The sequence below is a fragment of the Rhinopithecus roxellana genome, chromosome 18 (assembly GCF_007565055.1).
Source record: "Rhinopithecus roxellana isolate Shanxi Qingling chromosome 18, ASM756505v1, whole genome shotgun sequence".
Lineage (NCBI taxonomy): Eukaryota > Metazoa > Chordata > Mammalia > Primates > Cercopithecidae > Rhinopithecus > Rhinopithecus roxellana.
The window spans coordinates 26,859,817-26,876,169 of record NC_044566.1 but is presented as its reverse complement, the minus strand read 5'-3'; the positions used below and the strand labels follow the sequence as shown (position 1 = coordinate 26,876,169).

Sequence of the window (16,353 nt, the reverse complement as noted above, 5' to 3'; positions counted from 1 at the left end):
TATTTTTTTTTTTTTTAATTTATTTTAGAGACAAGGTCTTGTTTTGTTGCCCAGGCTGGTCTCAAACTCCTGGCCTCAAGTAATCCTCCCACCTTGGCCTCCCAAAGCACTAGGATTATGGGCGTGAGCCAATGAACATGGCCATGTTTCCAGTTTTTGATCTTATAAGCAAGGGTATGAATTTTGTTTGTGTGCAGGTGGAGTTTTTTTCCCCTAAAATTTTCCATACATCCATACTTACTTCCTTAGGATACATTTTGAGAATTAGAATACCTACTTAAAAGAGTGTAGATATTCTTCTAGTATTGACATAAGCTATGTAGGCACAAAAGGCAATCCTAGTTTTACTATAAATTTACTTTTTCTGATGCCTGTGAGGAATCATATGATCAAGATTACTGTGCATCCTAGCCTCACTGAATTCTTCATCCACGGAAGAGTTAAACAGTCCCTTAAAGGGGAAGTTAAAGTGAGTCTAGTCAGGAGGTGTTGAAATGATAGAAATTCTAGGGTTAGAACAAAATGAAAGGAAATGGGTTTGAGAGGAGCAAAGGGTATAAAGGCAGTCAGACATCCAGCAAACAAATTACTCCTCTGGTTCACTCCTCCTGAACTGAACTTCCTCTTTACAACAAAATGATGCTCAAGGTATTGTGACATTTTATGTGACTTACTTAAATTGCTTTTCTAGCAGACTTCTTCCTTTCTCAGTTGCCCTCTTCTTTTAAGAACTACCTGCCTCTGCTTTAACTTTTCTTATACCTGTGGGCTTCCTAATTAACTGCATGGTGGCTTTCATTACTGTTTTACAAATGAGATACATGATTCTATTGTATGAAGTTAGGAAGGGGATGAATCACAACAAGTTCACTGAATTTTCACCCCCTAGTTTTATGTGTCCATTATGACACTGCCAGATTGTGTTTCTGTTAATCTATTTACTGTCACCACCTTCTGTAGAAGATAAGAGGGTCATGCTTTGTACCCAAGCTGGAGTGCAGTCATGTGATCACGCTTTTTGAGGCAGGAATGATCCAATATTGACTTGGCATTCTTGAGAGCTTAGAACAGTGCTGGACTCATAGTAAGAACGGTGGCTCACACCTGTAATCCCAGCACTTTGGGAGGCTGAGGTGGGCAGATCATGAGGTCAGGAGATTGAGACCATGCTCACTAACTTGGTGAAACCCCGTCTCCACTAAAAATACAAAAAAATTAGCTGGGCGTGGTGGTGGGCACCTGTAGTCCCAACTACTGGGGAGGCTGAGGCAGGAGAATGGTGTGAACCTGGGAGGCGGAGCTTGCAGTGAGCCGAGATCTTGCCATTGCACTCCAGCCTGGGCGACAGAACGAGACTGTCTAAACCAAAAAAAAAAAAAAAGAACTTGTGAAATTGATTTGTTAAATGGCTTTATGTTATGCCTTAACTTGTACATTAATAATCACTGTATCTAACTAAAAAGAGATGCAAATGCCATAAGAAGGTCAAGCAGATCAGAAAGATATTTTAGAAATAGATGAATGCAAGGCCCACCGACAGCTGAGCAGCTGTGTGTTTATTTCCCTCACATTTCACTCCTTCATGGGCCAGGGAGAGCCATGTGTTCTTTGGCACACAGGGTGCTGCTCAGGACTTCCAGGGGATTCCAAGTGCTCCACCTTCCTGTATCACCAGCAGCACGGTCTCATATGGATGGACAGTGCAATTACCTCCAGGGCTCCATGTCACCACCCCACCTCCTTCACCTCCTCCCCAGTCTCACATTCCTCCATAAGACACCCCTGGGTCAGATCTAGCCCTGAAGAGATGATCAATTACTACATGCCCCCAACTGTGGGACTTGTGGGGGTTGGAAGAGAGGTTTAAAAGAGGTAGTTTTGCTTAGAGTCAGGGATCCGATCAATATTTGAAACTCTTAAGTTTAAACCCTTTCTGCCTCTCTCCCTCTGCCCCTAAAAATATTTTAACTCAAATTTCTAGCAGCGTGAAAATCAACATGATTGTTATTCTTCCACCCTAATCTGAAACCTTTGTGCCAGCATCCTTTTCTCTACCAGCCATCTTCTCTCCTGCTTTTTCCCACCCCAAACCCCCCTCCACCTTTCTATTAAAGCTCTCAGAGACGTAAAAAGTAGCCCATCCTTTTGAAAATGGCAAGTGTTCCTTGACTTGATAAATCTGACTTGAGACTCTGTAAATGGGACTAGTCAGTGGCCAGGTTGAAGGACGTTCAGCTAGGCATGGGTTCCATCTCTGTAGCTCTGTCCTGGCACTGAGCTCAGTATCAGAGAACCCCAGATACCCCAGGTCCCCTAATCCAGTAGCCCCTCACCTTACAGTTAAGATTTAAAAGTGAAGTATCTGATGTTGAGATAGACAAATAAAGTTGTGCAATGATGTAGTAACCAGAGCAAGAAAGGGAAGCAATCCAACATTCACTAGGTGGGGAGCAGATAGTGAAACCTGACTTAAGAGTGGATGTTTTTAACTCTACATAATAAATGCTCTCTTGCGAAAATGTGTAGAAAACAAAATAACTGTCTATGTATTGAAGAATTTGAATTTTAAAGGAACTGCAGAGTACTTCACTGCTTATGAAAGTCAAGTTTCATAGCTTATGGATAGAAGCAGAATGAGCTTCTCCAGTAGGATGAACACAGACACTTCATACTCAACAAGTTTACACTGAGCCCATCATCACTGCTTGGAAGGCTGCTCCTCTTCCTGTGTTCTCTCTCTTGGCCAATGACACTGCCATTTCCCCATCCAAAACCTGGGCTACTGCAGCAGTCCTTTCACTGCCCCTGTCTACCCATCTCCAATCCATTCTCTATACAATTGCCTATAGGAATCTTTCCAAAACATTAGTTCTGACCATAATTCTACTTTTCTTTTTTTTTTTTTTTTGAGGCGGAGTCTCACTCTGTCGCCCGGACTGGAGTGCAGTGGCCAGATCTCAGCTCACTGCAAGCTCCGCCTCCCGGGTTTAGGCCATTCTCCTGCCTCAGCCTCCAGAGTAGCTGGGACTACAGGCGCCCGCCACCTCGCCCGGCTAGTTTTTGTATTTTTAGTGGAGACGGGGTTTCACCGTGTTAGCCAGGATGGTCTCGATCTCCTGACCTCATGATCCACCCGTCTCGGCCTCCCAAAGTGCTGGGATTACAGGCTTGAGCCACCGCGCCCGGCCAACTCTACTTTTCTTAAGATAGCACTTCGGCTCCCCATTGACATCACAGTCTTTAGCGTGACGTAATGTTCATCATTCGGTCATAAGCTGGAAATCCATTCTCCCTGTCACCTCTGTCTCCTGTATTCAACTCCGCAGCTGAAGGGAGACAAACTCCCTCCACTCTCTCGCACCTCCCAGCCTTGGCCCTCACTTCCACTTCTACCTTTACCCTCCATTCTCATCACCCTGCGCTATTATCTGATGACTACTCTTACGTTTTCATAACCAGATCAAGTATTAATGTCTCCACCAACAGGGAAGAGCAGGCAGTGGTTCTTAAGTCACATATGTAATTTAAAATTTTCTAGTATTTAAATTTTAGAAAATGTTTACAAGAAACTGATCAATTAATAACATGTTTTATTTATACCGTATCCCATATATTATTGATATGTTGATATCAATATATTGAATATGTTTCTATTAAGACGAGAGGAATCTCATTCTGTTGCCCAGGCTGGAGTGCAGTGGCATGATCTCGGCTCACTGCAACCTCCGCCTCCCAGGTTCAAGCGATTTTCCCACCTCAGTCTCTTGAGTAGCTGGGATTACAGGTACCCACCATCACACCTGGCTAATTTTTGTATTTTTAGTAGAGATGGGATTTTGCCACATTGGCCAGACTGATCTTCAATTGCTGACCTCAAGTGATCCATCCGCCTCAGTCTCCCAAAGTGCTGGGATTACAGGCATGAGCCACTGCACCTGGTCAATGAATTGAGTGTTGATTCAGTATGTAGTCAATATGTTTAAATTATTGAGATGCTTTATATCCTTTTTTCCTACTAAGCCTTCAAAATTCAGTCTTTATTTTACTCTTATGACACATCTCAATTTGCTGCATTACAAGTGCTCAGTAGCCACATTGGAGAGTAGCTGCCATATTGGACTTAAGAGCACCAGAACACTTGAGAGCCTCCTAGAGATCCTAATGAAAACAGAATCCTGAGCTATGCTTCCAGCGGTTCCATTTCTGGGGAGAGTCTAATTTTGGTAGTCTAGAGTGGGGACCAGAAAAGTTCATTTTCAGCAAGAACCCCAGGTGGTTCTGAGGTACATGTTCATCGGACCATTTTGGACTTGATAGCTAGATGCCCTGATTGTGGAGTTAGACCTATAGGGGCTTCTGCTCAGATTCCACCATTTAAAAGCTGTGAAAATTAGGGACTTTAGTTTTCTAGGTCTCAGTCTCCTCACCTGCAAAAATAACTACCTGGAGACTTGTGGGTATTAAAAGGGTATATTTGAGGCATTCAGCACAGTGCCTGGCAGGTATCTCATAATAGCAGCTGTGCACTGCACCCACAGAAATCCCTATTACACAGACAAGGTGTCCCTTGCATCCTCCTCCCACAACTCTCTGTGCTTCCCCCACCACGATCCATCACGCAATGCTGTGTCCTGTACTTGCTATGCTGCCCCTCAACTCGACTGAGGAGAGAAACTGGCTGCTGTGTGCTCCCACATCCCTCTGCCTCACACATAATAGATGCTTAGTACACATCTTTTTTTTTTTTAGAAATTAAACTAAATCTGATCAACTGGGTTTCTTGTAGTGGAGCAAAACTCTTTACACAAAAGTGCCTCAAGGTTTTTTATAGAACAGAAGTGTGTAAGTACAGAGTGTGGTGTAGCCCTGTCCTAACACTCTTCCCTTTAAAGTCTGTCACAGAAAGCTTTGCCACAACTATCCATGGCTTGAAAGCGGGACACCTGACAGATCGCATTATTCAGAGGAGCAAGAGGATGATTCTAGACACTCTGGGTGCTGGGTTCCTGGGAACCAGTACGGAAGTGTTTCACAAAGCCAGCCAATATAGCAAGGTAAGAAGGTCAAAGTCTATGTTAGAGATAAAACCCAGCGCATATATATGTGTTACATTTAATCTATACTTCTTTTTATAGACAGCACTTGATGTACATAGCACTGTTTTATATCATTTTAATAATTTTCTATGTTCCATTATTTGAGTTTTAATAGTCATCCATATTCTTTACTAAAGTCACTGTCTTAAAACCATACACAGTCAGGCACAATGGCTCACGCCTATAATCCCAGCACTTCCAGAGGCCAAGGTGGGCAGACTGCTTGAGCCTCGGAATTTAATACCAGCCTGGGCAACATGGCAAAGCCCCATCTCTATAAAAACAAAAACAAAATATACAAATTAGCCAGGTGTGATAGCACACGCCTATAGTCCCAGCTACTCGGGAGGCTGAGAGGTGGGAGGATCATTCGAGCCCGAGAGGTTGGGGTTACAGTAAGTCAAGATCATGCCACTGCACTCCAGCCAAGGCAACAGAGCAAGATCATATCTTAAAAACAAACAAACAAAATCATACACTAGTAATATCTCACAGTTTATTATTCTTATTCTCTGGAGAAAAGCCTGGTCAAGTACTCTGAGCAGAGTAGGGACGTATGTGAGAGCTCCTGCTCTCCGTAGGGTGTATTTGAGATAGACGGTTAGTCCATCTCTCCTGGTATTAACCCCAACGAGTAAATAAGAGTAACTTCAGATGTCCTTCCCTCGAGTACTTCCGGATCATGATCTGGGATGAAGCAACATCTCCTCTCCATTTCATGGAGGAAAGTTGTGTATTCTACAAGGATGAGAGGAATTCAATAACTAGGGCTTCTATCTGTGGCAAAGGTTCAAGTAAGAACCATGAATAATGCTTCCAAAGATGAAGAATAACTCTTGAAATGGTGACTTGGTATACTGTATTCACACTATCACTGGTTGATTTGCTTTTGTTCCAGATCTACAGTTCCAACATAACCAGCACTGTTTGGGGTCGGCCAGACATCAGGCTTCCACCTACATATGCTGCTTTTGTGAACGGTGTGGCTGTAAGGAGGTTTACACATCTTTTCAACTATTAGATAATCACAATAATTTTAGAGTTGGGAAATATCTCAGAAATTGCCCAAATTCTATATTTTACAGATGAAAGAACTGAAAGTCAGAGAGATAAAGTGGCTTACCCTCTCCCCTATGTAGTAATTCGGTTTTCATGTTTTTACAGTAAATTGATGCTTTTCAAACAGATTGTATAGTAGAGGAAAAAAGATGGAAGGATTTAGATAAAAACACTCTAAGGTATCCCAGTTCGAAACCTTGAATATAAATAGCAAAAAATACAAAACCCAACATCCAGACCAAATTTCTTCTCAGTTTTTCCTGTTTGGGGCCAGTTTCTCTCCAGTAATGTGCTTTTTATTCATTCATTCATTCATCCATTCAACAGATAGTTATTGAGAAAGGAACAATAGCCATATAGTGTCTGTATTTTCTGAACCAAAAATCTATACTTCTCATCTGACGGATGATTTTTATGCTTTTTCTGTGTGTCAGGGGAAGTATTCTACAAGATGTAACTTGGAAATGGACATGTTGGGATTTTTGAGATATTTTTATGATTTATGGGGACAATAGCTCAGGAGATTGAAAGTTAAAGCCAATGGTGCATTCCAAAGTAATGTCCTGAAAACAGTGGGAAATGCACCAGAGACAGCAAATAGATATGAAAATCTATTTTTAAATGAACTTCTGGTTATTACTGTTTTAATATAAGGAAAAAGAAAATGTCTGGAAGAAAGAGGAATAAAATCTTAAAGCAGAAAATAATGATTTTTAAATATATAGCTGAAAAGTTAATCTGGATTTGAGAGTTCTTGTGCTATTCTTACAACTTCTCTAAAAGTTTGAAATTAGTTCATAATAAAAAGGTACAAAAACATATGGCCTCATATGGAATAAATGACATTAAACTCGCAGTGCAACTTATTTAAAGGGTGGAGGAGGAAGGAATTGCCAGCCACCTGATTCTGAAGCTTTGTTTTTAAAGGGGATTATAGATCTTTCCAGGGGCCATGGCAGAGGGACCTTAGGCCACCAGGGCAAGACCCAAGCTCCTTGGGGCTCACAAGCTGCTCTCCAAGGTACTCCCCTCCTCTGGCAGAGGAACAGCATTTCCCACGGGCCGGCCACGTGACTAATAATCACTGCCAGGCCAAATGCGGTGGCTCACGCCTGTAATCCCAACACTTTGGGAGGCTGAGGTGGGCAGGATAACAAGGTCAGGAGTTCAAGTCCACCCTGGCCAACATGGTGAAACCCCGTCTCTACTAAAAATACAAAAATTAGCCAGGACAGTGGTGGGCACCTGTTATTCCAGCTGCTCCAGAGGCTGAGGCAGGAGAATTGCTTGAACCTGGGAGGTAGATGTTGCAGTGAGCCAAGATCATGGCACTGCACTCCAACCTGGGTGACAGAGCGAGACTCCATCTCAAAAAAAAAAAGAAAAAAAGAAAAAATCACAGACAGTTCTCAGATTTTCTTTTCTGAGAATCAGATCAAAAGAATCTCACATAAAACAAGGTTATTACTAAACTAAGTCCTTAGTGTTCCAAACGCCATTGCAGTAAGGGGAAATTTAAGGTTTTTTGTCGCTGTTTGTGTCTGTTTACACAGATTCACTCCATGGATTTTGATGACACATGGCACCCTGCCACCCACCCTTCTGGGGCTGTCCTTCCTGTCCTCACAGCTTTAGCAGAAGCCCTGCCAAGGAGTCCAAAGTTTTCTGGCCTTGACCTGCTGCTGGCTTTCAATGTTGGTATTGAAGTGCAAGGCTGATTACTGCATTTTGCCAAGGAGGCCAATGACATACCAAAGAGGTATGGACAGAATTTACCCCATCAAAAGGTAGTCACATCCCCTTCACCTGTCAATCATTATCTCTGTAGAGCTTTCTGACTTAGAGGCCAGCTCAGGGGAAGATGTTAACATTAGCACAGGTAGATAAGTCAATACACCAGTCACATACGAAACCCTCTATCCACATTTAAAGAAGTGACTTCGAGAGCGCAACCTGGACCATGAGATAAATTGGGCCTCTTGTCGCAAGGTGATTCATGTCATTCTGGCGTTCATGGGTGTACTGAGTATTCCTTATTTCATCCTCAGAGCAGAATCTATTCTGAGACTGGCTAGCGTCCCTCAGACTAATGAGGACATTCAGAATATCCTTACCCTGACTGTTCATCCTGCAGATAAAAAATGGTCAAATGTCGGCCACATCATATGGCTCAGTCTCAGATTTATGTTGCCACTTGGCCAGCCTGCTAGGAGAGAAGTAAATTGAAATACTGGGTAGTGAAGTTTCACAGTTTCTTCAAGGCCCACAGTTCTGATAGTTACTTAGGTAAGATTTCAGCAATCAATAGCTGTTGCCTTTCTGGCAATAACTGTAATGGTACCATTTATAAAGAACTCACTATGTGCTACACACTATCGTGTGGGGAAAAGAAAGAGAGATCAGCCTGTTACTGTGTCTATATAGAAGGAAGTAGACATAAGAGACTCCATTTAGTTCTGTATTTGAAATGCTGTTAATCTGTGACCCTACCCCCAACCTTGTCCTTGCAAGAAATATGCGCTGTGGTGACTCAAGGTTTAATGGATATTGGGCTGTGCAGGATGTGTCTTTGTTAAACAAGTACCTGAAGGCAGCTTGCTGGTTAAAAATCCTGCCGGTCCCTGGGCAATGGAACATCTCCGGGTAAAACCCATTGTGTGCTTTGTTTACTGAGCAAGGAGAAAACCGCCTTTAGGAATAAGGTGGGACTTGCTGGAGCAATGCTGCTAAAAGGCTTATGGAGATGTTCGCATATGCATCTCAAGGCACAGCATTTTCCTTTAAACTTATTCATGTTACAAGGATTTTTGTTCATATGTCTTACTGCTGATTTCCTCCCTACAATGATCCTATTGTCCAGCCACTCCCTTATCTTTTTGATGGTAAAGATAATTATCAATAAATACTAAGGGAACTCAGAGGCCGGTGCCGTTGTGGGTCCTCTGTAAGCACAGCACCGGTCCCCTGGGCCCCACTTTTCCTTCTCTATATTTTGTCTCTGTGTCTTATTCCTTTTCTCAAGTCTCTCGTTCCACCTAACGAGAAACACCCATAAGTGTGGAGGGGCAGGCCACCCCTTCACTATCGTAAACATGTTAATTTATTCAAAGCTCCTAAAACTCTAAGAGGTAAACGCTATTATTATCACCATTTTGTTTTATTTTATTTTATTTTTTGAGATGGAGTCTCACTCTGTTGCCAGGCTGGAGTGCAGTGGTGTGATCTCAGCTCACTGCAACCTCCGCCTCGCGGGTTCAAGTGATTCTCCTGCCTCAGCCTCCCAAGTAGCTGGGACTACAGGCATGCACCACCACCCCCAGCTAATTTTTGTATTTTTAATAGAGATAGGGTTTCATCATGTTGACCAGGATAGTCTCGAGCTCTTGACCTTGTGATCTGCCCACCTCGGCCTCCCAAAGTGCTGGCATTACAGGCATGAGCCATCGTGCCTGGCCTTATTATTATTATTTTTTATTATTATATTTTTTGAGACAGTCTCACTCTCTCACCCAGGCTGGAGTGCAGCAGCATGATCTCAGCTCACTGCAGCCTCTGCCTCTCAGGTTCAAGTGATTCTCCTGCCTCAGCCTCCCAAGTAGCTGGGACTGCAGGCACCCACCACCATGTCCCGCAAATTTTTGTATTTTTAGTAGAGTCAGTGTTTCGCCATGTTGGCCAGGCTAATGTCGAACTCCTGACCCCAGATGACCCTCCCACCTTAGCCTCCCAAAGTCCTGCGATTATAGGCATGAGCCATTGCACCTGACCTATCACCATTTTGTATAAGAAAAAATCTACAGAGAAGTTGAATAACTTTCCCCAGATCACATAGCTAATAAAGTAATGGAGCTGAGATCTGAACCTGGACAGTGTGACTCCATTATCAATGCTCTTGATGACTATGCTATCCTGCCTCCTAGTGATTAAGGTTTGTACATTTCCAACTGTGCTTCTTTGCTTTTCAGATTCCATCCCCCTTCCGTGGTAGGAACATTGGGTAGTGCTGCTGCTGCATCCAAGTTTTTAGGACTTAGCTCGACAAAGTGCCAAGAAGCCCTGGCCATTGCTGTTTCCCATGCTGGGGCACCCATGGCCAATGCTGCCACTCAGACCAAGCCCCTCCACATTGGCAATGCTGCCAAGCATGGGATAGAAGCTGCATTTCTGGCAATACTAGGTCTCCAAGGAAACAAGCAGGTCTTGGACTTGGAGGCAGGATTTGGGGCCTTTTATGCCAACTATTCCCCAAAAGTTCTTCCAAATCTAGATTCCTACAGTTGGCTGCTGGACCAGCAGGATGTGGCCTTTAAGCATTTTCCCGCACATTTATCTACCCACTGGGTGGCAGACGCAGCTGCATCTGTGAGAAAGAACCTTGTAGCAGAGACAGACCTGCTTCCAATTGACTACATTAAGAGAATTGTGCTCAGGATACCAAATGTCCAGTATGTAAACAGGCCCTTTCCAGACTCAGAGCATGAAGCCCGTCATTCATTCCAGTATGTGGCCTGTGCCATGCTGCTTGATGGTGGCATCACTGTCGCCTCATTCCATGAATGCCAGATCAACAGACCACAGGTGAGAGAGCTGCTCAGTAAGGTGGAGCTGGAGTACCCTCCGGACAACTTGCCAAGCTTCAACACATTGTACTGTGAAATAAGTGTCACCCTCAAGGATGGAGCCACCTTCACACATCGCTCTGATACCTTCTATGGGCACTGGAGAAAACCAGTGAGCCAGGAGGACCTAGAGGAAAAGTTCAGAGCCAATGCCTCCAAGATGCTGTCCTGTGACATGGTGGAAAGCCTCATAAAGACAGTTGAAAATCTAGAAGACCTAGAAGACTGTTCTGTGTTAACTGCACTTCTCAAAGGACCCTCTCCACCAGAGGTGGCTTCAAACTCTTCAGCATATAATAATTCTATCACAAATCTCTCCTGAGGCTTACCAACATCTAAATGACTTTGCATTTGGGGAGATTCAATGATTTGGTTTATAAAGCAAGGGTCTGCTGCTTGGTTTGCCCAGGAAAAATGAACCAAGATGGAGAGAGTCCAGAAACAGAACTATATATATCTGGAAGGAGATTTCTCCTGTAAATTTTGCAGGACGGTTCCAATTACTTAAATCAAGAGAAACACACACACACACAAATGAGTTTATAAGCATTCACGAGGGTGAAATTCAACTCACCTGTGATTTACTTATAAAATTAACCTTTTCATAGGAATTATGTGTGGACTTCATGAGCCCCAAGGCTTTAGAAGGATGTGAACCTGCATGTATATTTTCTGACAGTGGAGAGGGCTCTGGTGCATTGTGTCACCAACAGATCTCCTAGACCATGGCTTACTACCAAGCCCTCCACAGTGCAAGGGGTGCTACTGGGGAATGGATGGGCTTAAATCCTGCCTCTGCCATTTACTAGATGTAGCCTTGAGCATGTTACCATTATCCCTCTGCCTCAGTTTCCCTATTTGTCAAGCAGAAATAAAAAGCAGTCTGGAAAAATCACATTTTGGCTCTAGAACCTATGGTCTTAAGCACTACAATATATCACCTTTCAATACAAAAATATTTGAATCAGAGTTGCAATAAAGAATGAAAAGGAAAAAAGAAGTAAATATGTGAGTAATTATATAAATACTAAACTGTAAAAAATAATAGAAGTGTGATGGGGATTAAAAATGCAACACTAACAATCATAGTTAATGTGTTACAAATCCCTGGTATTGTTCAATAAAAGGGCAACGTATTAACTCTAGATATTGAATAATAAGTATGCTATATTAGTCCGGTCTCACACTGCTATAACAAACTGCCCAAGACTGGGTAATTTATAAAGGAAAGAGGTTTAATTGACTCACATTCCACATTACAGAGGAGGACCTCAAGAAACTTAGAATCACGCCGGAAGGAGAAGCAAACACGTCCTTCTTCACATGATGGCAAGAAGGAGAAGTGCTGAGCAGAAGGCAGGAAAGCTCCTTATAAACCATCAGATCTCAGAAGAACTCACTATCATAAGAATAGCAGCATGAAAGTAACTGGTACCATGGCTCAATTACCTCCGACCAGGTCTCTCCCACAACACATGGGGATTGTGGAAACTATAATTCAAGATGACATTTGGGTGGGGACACAGTCAAACCACATCATTCTGCCTCTGGCCCCTCCCAAATATCATGCCCTCACATTTCAAAGCACAATCGTGCCTTCCCTACAGTCCCTGAAAGTCTTAATTCCAGCATCAACCCAAAAGTCCAAGTCCAAAGTCTCATCTGAGACAAGGCAAGTCCCTTCTGCCTATGGACCTGTAAAATCAAAAGCAAGTTAGGTACTTCCTAGATACAATGGGGGTAAAAGCACTGGGTAAATACATCCATTCCAAATGGGAGAAATTGGCCAAAACAAAGGGGCTACAGCCCCCATGCAAGTCCAAAACCCAGCAGGGCAGTCAAATCTTAAAGCTCCAAAATGATATCCTTTGACTCCATGTCTCACATCCAGGTCATTCTGATACAAGAGGTGGGACTCCTATGGCCTTGGGCAGCTCTGCCTCTGTGATTTTGCAGGGTACAGCCCCCGCCCCGACTGCCAGCTTCCTTCACAGGCTGGCATTGAGTGTCCACAGCTTTTCCCAGCACACATTGCAAGCCGTCAGTGGATCTACCATTCTGGGGTCTGGAGGATAGTGGCCATCTTCTCACAGCTACACTAGGCGGTGCCCCAGTGGGGACTTCCTGTGGGGGCTCCAACCCCACATTTCCCTTCTGCACTGCTCTAGCAGAGGTTCTCCATGAGGTCTCCACCCCTGCAGCAAACTTCTGCCTGGACATCCAGGCATTTCCATACATCCTCTGAAATCTAGAAGGAGGTTCTCAAACCTCAATTCTCACTTGTGCACCCACAGGCTCAAAACCACATGGAAGCTGCCAAGGCTTGGGGCTTACACCCCTTGAAGCCATGGCCTGAGCTATACCTTGGCTCATTTTAGCCACATCTGGGATGCAGGGAACCAAGTAAGTCCTGAGACTGCAGAAAGCAGCAAGGCCATGGGCCCAGCTCATGAAACTATTTTTCTCTCCTAGGTCTCTGGGCCTGTGTTGGGAGGGGCTGCTGTGACGACTTCTCACATGCCCTGCAGACATTTTCCCCATTGTTTTGGTGATCAACATTTGGCTCCTTGTTACTTATGTGAATTTCTACTACTGGCTTGAATTTCTCCTCAGAAAAAGGGTTTTTCTCTTCTATCACATCATCAAGATGTAAATGTTCTGAACTTTTATGCTTTGCTTCTCTTTTAAACATAAGTTTTAATTCCAAACCACATCTTTGTGAATACATACAATAGGATGATTTTAACAGCACCTAAGTCACCTCTTGAATGCTTTGCTGCTTAGAAATTTCTTCCACCAGATACCCTAAATCTTCTCTCAAGTTCAAAGTTCCATAGATCTTTATGGCAGGGGCAAAATGCCACCAGTCTTTTTGCTAAAACGTAGCAAGAGTCACCTTTATTCTAGTTCCCAAGAAGTTCCTCATCTCCATCTGAGACCTGGATTTCATTGTCTATATCACTATCAGTGTTTTGGTCAAAGTCATTCAACACGTCTCTGAGAAGTTCCAAATTTCCCATATCTTTCTATCTTCTGAGCCCTTCAGACTTATCCAACTTCTGCCTGTTACCCAGTTCCAAAGTTGCTTCCACATGTTGGGGTATCTTTATAGCAGTACTCCACTCCTAGTACCAATTTACTGTATTACTCCATTCTCACACAGCTATAAAGAACTACCCGAGACTGTGTAATTTATAAAGGAAAGGGGTTTAATTGACTCACAGTTCTGCATGGCTGGGGAGGCCTCAAGAAACTTACAATCATGGTGGACGGGGAAGCAAACATGTACATCTTCACATGATAGCAGGAAGGAGAAAAGCCAAGCAGAAGGGAGAAAAGCCCTTATAAAATCATCAGATCTCAGGAGAATGCACTAACTATCACGAGAACAGCAGCATGAAAGGCATTGGCATCATAATTCACTTATCTCCCACTGGGTCCCTCCCACAACACATGGGGATTATGGGAACTACAGTTCAAGATGAGATTTGGGTGGGGAACACAGCCAAATCATACTATATGCACACTGAAATTTCTAGGATAACCATTTGAGAACAGCAGTAGAATGTACCACTTCCAGGTTAATAGAAGGAGAAAAACTGAATTAGAAAAATATAATCTGGCCAGGCATAGTGGTTCATGCCTGTAATCCCAACACTCTGGGAGGCCAAGGCAGGAGAATTTCTTGAGCCCAGGAGTTTGATGAGACAGCCTGGGCAACATAGTGATACCTCATCTCTACAAAAAAATTTAAAATTAGCCGAATATTGTGACACACACTTGTTGTCCCTGCTACTCAGGAGGCTGAAGTTGGAGGACTACTTGAGCCCCAGAGGCATAGGCTACAGTGAGCCAGGGCCATGCTACTGTACTCCAGCATGGGCAACACCTTGTCTCAAAAAAAAAAATCCAAAGGAAGGCAAAAAATAAGGGGGAAAGAAACATAAAAAAGGACATATAAAAAGCACAATATAAAATGGTAGGAAAAAATTCAAATATATCTATAATTACAAAAAGAGTAAATGGACTAAATGTTCCAGTTTAAAAAGACCAAGATTGCCTGAACATGTTTTTCAAATGTTTAACAACTTTATTGATGTTTAATTTACATATTTATTCATCCATTTTAAGTGTACAGTTCAGTAAGTTTTAGTAAATTTATAGAGTTGTGGATGTATCACCATAATTCAGTTTTGGAATACTTCTATTACTCCAGGAAATTTTCTCATATTATCTGGGATCAATCCCCATTCCTACCTCCAGCTCATAGTAACCAGTGATGTATCTCTATAATTTTGTTATTTCTAGACATTTCATACAAATCGAATAATATAATAAGCAGTCATATGTGTTTGCATTCTTTCACTGGCATAATGGTTTTGAGATTCTTCCACATGTGTGTCAGCACTTTTTTGTTTTTCATTGCTGGACAGCATTCCATTGTAGGGATATGCCAACGTTTGTTTACCATTCACTATTTAATAGACAGTTGGGTTGCTTCCAGTTTGGGCTATTATAAATAGTGTTTCTATGAGATTCCCATACAGGTCTTTGTGTGAACATATGCTTCCATTTCTTTTGGATAGATACCATTTCTTTTGGATAGGAGTGATTCTGGGTCACTGGGTAATTATATTTTTAACTTTATAAAGAACGATTTTCCAAAGTAGCTCTATCATGCTACATTTTCTCCAGCATTATATGAGGGTTCTGGTTTCTCCTCATCCTTACCAAATCTTAGAATTGTCAGTCATTTTTATTTCAGCCATTCTAGTGAGTGTGTAATGGTATCTCATTGTGGTTTTAATTTGCATTTCCCTAATGACTCAATCTCCTCCATTTTCCCAGTTCTTTTGATTGTGTTGTCTTCTTATGGTATGGACTTATACCTGGAATATATAAGAGCTCTTTATATATTCTGGGTATAAATCCTTTATCAGATACATGTTTTGTAAAAATTTTCTCCCACTCTGTGGTTTGTCTTCTCATTTTTTGTAAAAAATTTATCATTCTGGCTTTGGATGTCATCAGGAGACTTTCTAAAATCCAATTATATACTTTATACAAGACTAATAAAAAATACAGAAAGGTTGATGGTAAAAAGATGGGGGAAATACGGATAGAATATTAACAAAAGACAGCTGGACAAATAAATATTAGTATTGGACCAAGCATTACTATTTATAGTAATATAGTGACACTATTTAGTGTCACCACGTAATGATAAAAAATTCAAATCATTAGCTAACTAAAATAATCCTAAACTTACCTGCACCTAAATCATGTTGAACTGCAAGGAGAAATAAATCAATCTACCACCATACTGAGATTTTTAACATTTTCTCCTATTAATTGATATTCAAGGAAACCAAAAATAAATGGACTACATAATAGTTAAACACAACCCACATGTTTATACTGAAAGAGATCAAATGAAAGAAACTAAAAGGCAGAAATGAAGTCCACAGGCAAACAGCCCGGGCGGCGCCCTGACAGCCCGGGTGGCGCCCTGAGCCTAGTTAAAGATCGACCCCAGACCTAACCGATTAGGTTATCTATAGACTCCAGACGCTGAAAGG

At 42.4% G+C, this 16,353-nt stretch overlaps 1 protein-coding gene across 4 annotated transcripts; it reads left to right on the top strand.

The window, feature by feature from the left end:
- Nucleotides 1–567: 567 nt before the first annotated feature.
- Nucleotides 568–11,771, top strand: ACOD1 (aconitate decarboxylase 1). 4 transcript variants are annotated; one of them, XM_030922277.1, is made up of 5 exons: nt 568–648; nt 4,893–5,054; nt 5,995–6,084; nt 7,709–7,914; nt 10,121–11,771. In XM_030922277.1, exon 5 carries the CDS (start codon nt 10,245–10,247, stop codon nt 11,094–11,096), a length of 852 nt encoding a protein of 283 aa, XP_030778137.1. In that variant the 5' UTR covers nt 568–648; nt 4,893–5,054; nt 5,995–6,084; nt 7,709–7,914; nt 10,121–10,244; the 3' UTR covers nt 11,097–11,771. The 4 variants fall into 3 exon arrangements, with proteins under 4 accessions (XP_030778139.1, XP_030778137.1, XP_010372920.2 ...); XM_030922279.1 differs by having other exon boundaries at nt 5,995–6,076; XM_030922278.1 differs by having other exon boundaries at nt 5,995–6,092.
- Nucleotides 11,772–16,353: the final 4,582 nt, after the last annotated feature.

Coding starts and splice junctions, on each gene's coding strand:
- ACOD1 (XM_030922279.1), top strand. CDS start 10,245: ATGGCCAATGCTGCCACTCAGACCAAGCCCCTCCACATTGGCAATGCT.